Genomic DNA, 7,133 nt, shown 5'->3' on the forward strand with positions numbered 1-7,133 from the left:
GAGACCTTAGGGTGGAGAGAAGGAATTTAAAAATATGCCTGGAGTCCAGCAACAGATGGGCTGGGCATGAGAGGTGCAGGAAAGTAACCTAAAGTGGAGACAGGAGACAGAAATGGAGCTGCTGTGCAGCAGGCAGGAAATGTCCACAGCTGAGAAGTGGCCTTCAGGAGCTCCAGAGCAGCACACAAGGCCAATGAGGCAGCCATGTCTTCCAGTACTCACTCAGACAAACTGAGACTAACCCAACCAGCAGGGGAAGACAGGTCTAAACTGGAAAATTCCCAGTTACCCAGCTCCCCCTGACTGTAACCATAACACTGGCTAGCAAAGGGTTGGATCTGCCAGATCTGCATGCTGGCCCTGACCTAGAAAAGCACATGCTTAAACATTAAGTGTTTTTGTGGATTAGTGCCAGCGCATTCAGCACCTTGCAGCATTGAGCCCTCAGCGGGTATTTGTGAGCGTAGACAATTTTTGGCTTACTAAGCCTATGGAGTCCTGATGTTTAGGTGTCAAGGGCCACATCCTGAGCTTGTGTAAATCCACAGTTACTTTGACTTAAATGGACCTATGCCAATATATATCAGCTGAGAATCTGGCCCCTACTTTCTAGTTACACCTGCTTCACAATCATTGTCTTATATTACAAGTGACTGGTGACCTCTCTTCTGATGTTAATGAACACTAGTAACACTTACAATGGCATTCTTCAAACATATGTTAAAAATGGGTATGCCTTAATAATAGGGTGACCAGATGTCCCGATTTTATAGGAACAGTTTCAATTTTTGGGTCTTTTCCTTATATAAGCTCCTGTTACTCCCCACTCCCTGTCCCAATTTTCCACTTGCTGTCTGGTCACCTTACAGAATAATCACACTCTCAATAATACTGTTTTGTATTTCCTAAGCACCTTCCATCTGAGGTTCACCACAGCTTTCACCAGCATTAATGAACCAAGTCTCACAACACCCCTCTGAAGTGTTCAGATGGAGAAACTGAGGCACAGAAACCAGATTTTTTTTTAAAAGTGCACTGGGCACCCTCGGCTCCCATTGCAAGTCAACAGCTACAGGGAAGTTAAGGTGAGCAGGGGGTACTTAGCACCTCTCCCAATGGAGCCATATGCACGCCAAAGTCATACAGCTGCCGAGGTGGCTACAGAAACCAGGTCCCTCCCCTGCCCATGCCCTGTGACATCTGGGTGGCAGGTCACACCCCCCCCTACTGAAATGCTTCCCCCTTGTACAGCCGGGCAGCACCTCGCAGCACAATGCAGTTCAATGACCAGCAGCTGGAAAGGAAAACGTGCTGCACGCGAGCAGCTACACTTGGCTTTTCTAAGCTGCTTACGAACAACTACTATTGTCCTGGTGCTTTGCGAGCACTAAGCCCTGGCAACAGCTTTGCCCAGCAGCCCCCTCCCCCACACAAGGGGGGAGAAATGTGCACCGACCAGAAAAACAGCTGAAGCAGCCCGCTGCGGTGATGATCGACAGCTCCCTGCCACCACAGACCCCGCCTCCCAACCCATTTGCCCCGCCAATCGGCAGCGGCGGAGCTCGCTGTAGTCCCGCGCCCGGCTTCCCAGCCCCATCCTGCCACCGGCGGGGCCCGGGCAAAAGGGGCAAGCGGCCCGCGAAACCATATTTGCATGGCCCAATGGGGCGGCCGCATGCAAATGAGGAAGGAGACGGTTGGCTGGATGTTGGCAGGATAACCCCGGCCGAGGCCGCCTTTGTCCCTCAGAGGCTGCGGCGCTGGTGGCGGGTGCAGCCGGCGAGGCGGGGGCAGGGGCTGCAGCTAGGGGGGCTCAAGTTCGTGTGAGGGTCGCGGCCGGGCTGGGCACGCTCCGGCGCCACCCGCGGCTGCACTATGACTCTGGAGGAGCTGGCTGGAGAGCAGCAGGCGATGGGCAGGTACCGCGGGCCGGGGGGCTGCTCGCGGGGGGGCGGCTGCGCTGCCGGTCAGCAGATCGCACCGCCGGGGGAACGCGGGGGTGCCGGGGCGGGCGCCGCGCGGACTCTGCCCGGGGGTGGCTGACGGGAGCCGCGGCTTGTTCTTGCTGCTCTCAGGATGGAGACGCCGGGGAGCGCGCTGGAGGAGGTTCTCAGCAAAGCCCTGACTCAGAGGAGCGTCACCGTCGGGGTCTACGAGGCTGCCAAGCTGCTCAACGTGTAAGTGAGGAGGCCAGAGGCCCCCGGCTGCCTCCTGCTGTTGTCTGGTAATCCCCGGGCCCCCCCATCCATCCCCTGGGCACAGCCTGCTGCCCGTCCGTGCGGCGTGCCGGGGGGCTAACCGCCTCACACGCCTGGTGTGCGTGCGTCTGCAGCCGGGGGGGGAGGAGCACACCTGTGTGTGTGTGTGTGCGCAGCCGGGCCCGGGGGGAGCACACCTGTGTGTGTGTGTGTGCGCAGCCGGGTCCGGGGGGAGCACACCTGTGTGTGTGTGTGTGTGTGTGTGTGTGTGCAGCCGGGCCCGGGGGGCGGGGGGAGCACACCTGTGTGTGTGTGTGTGTGTGCGCGCGCGGCCGGGCCGGGGGAGCACACCTCTGTGTGTGTGTGTGCGCGGCCGGGCCGGGGGAGCACACCTCTGTGTGTGTGTGTGTGCGTGCGTGTGTGCAGCCGGGCCGGGGGGGAGCACACCTGTGTGTGTGCGTGTGTGTGTGTGCAGCCGGGCCGGGAGCACACCTGTGTGTGTGCGTATGCGCGCCCGCGGCCGGGCCGGGGGAGCACACCTCTGTGTGTGTGTGTGCGCGGCCGGGCCGGGGGAGCACACCTCTGTGTGTGTGTGTGCGTGCGTGTGTGCGGCCGGGCCGGGGGGGAGCACACCTGTGTGTGTGCGTGCGTGTGTGCGGCCGGGCCGGGGGGGAGCACACCTGTGTGTGTGCGTGTGTGTGTGTGCGGCCGGGCCGGGNGTGTGTGTGCGTGTGTGTGTGTGCGGCCGGGGGGGGGGGAGCACACCTGTGTGTGTGCGTGTGCGCGCCCGCGGCCTGGCGAGCACACCTGTATGTGCGCCCGCGGCCTGGCCCGGCCGGGGGGGGAGCACACCTGTGTGTGCGAGTGTGCAGTCGGGCCGGGGGGGGGAAGCACACCTCTGTGCGAGTGTGCAGTCGGGCCGGGGGGGGGAAGCACACCTGTGTGTGTGTGCATGCATGCGGCCGGGCCGGGGGAGCACACCTGTGTGCGTGTGTGGAGCGGAGCTGGGGCCAAGGGGGGAAGTACACTTGTGTGTGCACGTAGAGCGGGGCCAGAAGTACACCTGTGTGCATTTAAAGCCAGTAAATAGGGATGCATCTGTATTGACTACATGTATGTACTGTGTGTACAGAGGTCTCACCTTGTGAACATGTGTGCATTTGGTTGCTTGTCGTTCAGACACATACCATCAGCCTGCATAGTAGCTTCTGCATGTGTATAAGCTGTGACATTGTCTGTTTTATCCGTGTGTGTCTGTGTTAAATATGTAATTGTGTGTTAGCTGTGACTAATCAGATTGTATTGTTTCATCCTTCAGGGATCCAGATAATGTGGTGCTTTGTTTGCTAGCAGCAGATGCTGAGGATGATCGGGATGTTGCTTTGCAAATCCACTTCACCCTGATCCAGGCTTTCTGCTGTGAGAATGACATAAACATTCTGCGAGTGAGCAACCCCGGCCGACTGGCTGAGCTGCTGCTTCTGGGGGCAAGTGGGGGAGCTGAGCAGCCTGCAGACCTGCACTGTGTACTTGTCACAGTAAGTGACTATCCCCTCCTTTCTCCCTAGTAGCAGGAGCACAAAAGACTCACTGGCACAGAACTCCCTTTCTGCTGCTTAAGCTGGGTCTCCGAGGCCTGTTTCTCACCTGATTACAGTTGGGTTTGCTTTAAAGATAAGCTAAGATATGCATTTGGGCAAGATATTGAACACACCCACAGCTTTATGGAGTTTGGGATCTGGGGTTCTGCCCATTAAAATTCAAATTTGGATTTACACCTTCCAACCCCAGATCTGGGAGTGCTCGGATCTGGAACTTGGATCAGGCCTATCTTTAACTTCCTATGGGGAATGACATGCCCTTTTCCCTACTTTGTTATTTCCTGTACTAAGGACATTGCATCAGAGCTGTTCCTGATTTGATCATAAAGGTTTTCCCCATATGGGCATGTTCAAGATCGTGCCAGCAGCAGAGATCCTCATGAGTCACCTTGCTACATCAGCCTCCTCTATTTGTTATTCCTTATTACAAATTGGCTCTGAGTAGAGATTAGATAGAACAGGTTACTTGCTTTTAGAGGGAGAAGAAACTTTCACTGACGGTTTTGGCAAGCCTGAACACTTTAATAATTTCTTAACTCTAGCCCATGTCAAAAGTTAGTGTACATTTCTGTAGAGAAAAATAGGGAAATAATTCAACTCAGTTGAAATTCATCTGCTCTTTAGAGAGAGAGCAAGAACTGGACCAATAATTTTCTGTTTAAAAAGTAAAGGAAGTTTATATGCATGCAGCTCCTATTTTAATATTTTTTCCTATACTAAAAATAATCCTCAAAACACTTGTTCAGTATCTCCATTATGCCCATACTGCAGAAGAAACATGAAAGGAATCTTAAGTGTTTGCTTTGCTGCTGTGGGTTTATAGGTTTAGATGCAATAGTATAGGTGCACTCTAATGTTAAAGCTATTTTCTACCACTTCTCTACAATAGCCTGACACTCTCCTGGAACTCTCACTGAAATCAGTGGGAGTTACAGCCCATCATATATAATCCTGTATTTTCAAATAAGCCAGATTATTAATGGTCGTGTGTGGTTTTCAGCAAGATTAACACTAGAATGAAACAATTTCAAGACAGCAAGAAAATGCCAGTACATAAAATAGGAATGTATTTAAAATGCTCTGACCACTAGATCACACCTCCACCACAGCCAAATTCTGAAGCCCTTACTCAGCTTTTAAATGTTGAATCCCTGTTGCAATGCAGCCATATATATAGCATAGGATTTCACAAAACCTCTAAAGGACTTAAGGAGACTATTTGTATCAAACTACAATCTGAGTTCAAGGATCCAACTTAGCTTTGCATTTGGATGTTAGTTAGTAGCATAGTCTTTTTGCACTAGTGATTTAAGACTATTCGGTTTTGTTTTGAACAACTTTTTTCCCCCCCACCCAGAATCCCCATGCATCTCAATGGAAGGATCCAGCACTGAGTCAGCTCATTTGCTTTTGCCAGGAAAGTCGCTACAAGGATCAGTGGGTCCCAGTGATCAATCTCCCTGAGCGATGATGGCATTTGGATGAAAACTAATTGAACAAAATTGCACTGAAATTTTGAAATACTTTAGCAGTTGGTCAGGAAGTAAATCCCTATACCTGACGAATGGATTACAAACAACTGATGTCAAGTGGGTAGACTGAGATTGAACAACATGGTGTGTAGGACTGAAGGAAGTTGACTTTGCAGCCAGAAAGTTATGGGAATGAAAAAAGAACCTGTGCTGAAAGAGTTATAAGCAAGTTTGTCACTAAAGGAATTAAAAACCAAGCAGGAAGATTTTAAGAAGCTGCATGGTTGAGTTACTTTCAAAATGCACCAAACACATTGAAGTTTTAAAAGTGCAACTAATAGTTTCTGGTTTAAAACACCTTTAACAGGAAAGACCAAAAAGGTTAATCAAAACATTAACAAATTTATTGTATTTTGGGACGTTGATGCTCAAGGTTTTATTCTAAGGTATACTAAGTTATTTTATGATATTGACAAAGATTTTATTTATGCTATGAACTTCAGAACCAGAATACTCTTAAGCAACTGGTATACAACTACACCACTTTTTAAATAAAATAAAATGTTAAAACAGCTACATTAATATAATTTGTTTGAAACTGGATGGTGTTTATTTTACTGAAATAAAAATTTAAAAACCTCAAATCCTAGTGTTAACTTTTACTTTCTTGCCAGATTCAATACTCTGCAATGCTAGGGGCTGATTCTGCAGCTATAGTTCATTTTAGCAGACAGGTATTTTATATACACAGAAGTTACAGGACCAAGCCTGAATGTGGGTTTAATTCCTAAACCCCATCATGGTCTTTAAAAAAAAAAAAAAAAAAAAAAAAAATACATTGAGAGTGGGGCCTGTTATGTATTATTCAAGCACTTCAAAAGCATCTAAGTAACTTAGGAGCCCAGATCCTATTGAAAGTCAATGAGTTAGGTGCTTTTGAGAACTTTACACCAAGGTTCCTACGCTGAAAAGCAGTTCATGTCTTGGTCCGTGAACCACTTAGCAACTCCTACCTCCTTTGTATTTGAGAAGGGTAACACTGAGTCAGCAAGACCCACTTAAGACTTTCCCTGCTGGATCAACACCTGTTAGCAGGATGGGGAGATTAGGACAAACACTGCCAGTTCTGTTACAAGGAATCTATGCTCAGATGGTATGGAGCAGCCACCAAAATCAAAGAAAGACAAAAGGGGAGGGGGGGGTTAGCCATTAGAATATCTCCATCATCAACATCCACTCATATTCCTTACAGCCCAGCTGTACGGGACCTGATGAAGAAGGCCTTACAGGCCAAGAAGGAATTTAGAGGCTAATCCATCTTTGGCCAGGGTCATTGCCCAGAAACCCTGGAAGGACTGTCTTTTAGCATTCCTACCTGGGAAGACTCTCCTCATGCTCTCTCTATATGCTGCTTCTACCTGGTTTCAGGCCTAGTTACACTTGACCTTTGGACAGCAGGGCATCTACTTCAGACACATGGCCTGGGGGTTACATAGGCAGCCAATATAACCATGCAAATGGCATTCTTTCTGCAGTGAGCCTTGTGTCCAGATTAAGTGCATGTAAAAGAAGACTGACAGGCAATCCACAGAGCCCAACCAAATTCTGCCCTCATTTACACCTGTGGGTTCCCCCAATGACCAGACTGAGTTTGCACTATGGGTAAGGCAGGGTAGAATATGGCCAATTTTAGTATAGTTCTGGGAAACACAGACTAATTGTAGGGCCATACTATATGCAATACAAAAGTTCCATGTGCTGGTTCATATTACATTAGGGTCAGTTTTTGGTGGGAGACAACATCTAACACCTAACTTTAGAACCTTTTTGATGCACTTGCTATCTCAGCGTGTGAGAATCTT

At 49.7% G+C, this 7,133-nt stretch overlaps 1 protein-coding gene across 1 annotated transcript; it reads left to right on the plus strand.

Annotated features, from left to right (window-relative positions):
• The first annotated feature begins 1,747 nt into the window (after window positions 1–1,747).
• On the plus strand, window positions 1,748–5,915 carry GADD45A (growth arrest and DNA damage inducible alpha). The gene is made up of 4 exons (XM_075067695.1): window positions 1,748–1,919; window positions 2,076–2,177; window positions 3,517–3,736; window positions 5,157–5,915. Exons 1-4 carry the CDS (start codon window positions 1,876–1,878, stop codon window positions 5,268–5,270), a joined length of 480 nt encoding a protein of 159 aa, XP_074923796.1. The 5' UTR covers window positions 1,748–1,875; the 3' UTR covers window positions 5,271–5,915.
• Window positions 5,916–7,133: the final 1,218 nt, after the last annotated feature.

The sequence above is a fragment of the Chelonoidis abingdonii genome, chromosome 7 (assembly GCF_003597395.2).
Source record: "Chelonoidis abingdonii isolate Lonesome George chromosome 7, CheloAbing_2.0, whole genome shotgun sequence".
Taxonomy (NCBI): domain Eukaryota; kingdom Metazoa; phylum Chordata; order Testudines; family Testudinidae; genus Chelonoidis; species Chelonoidis abingdonii.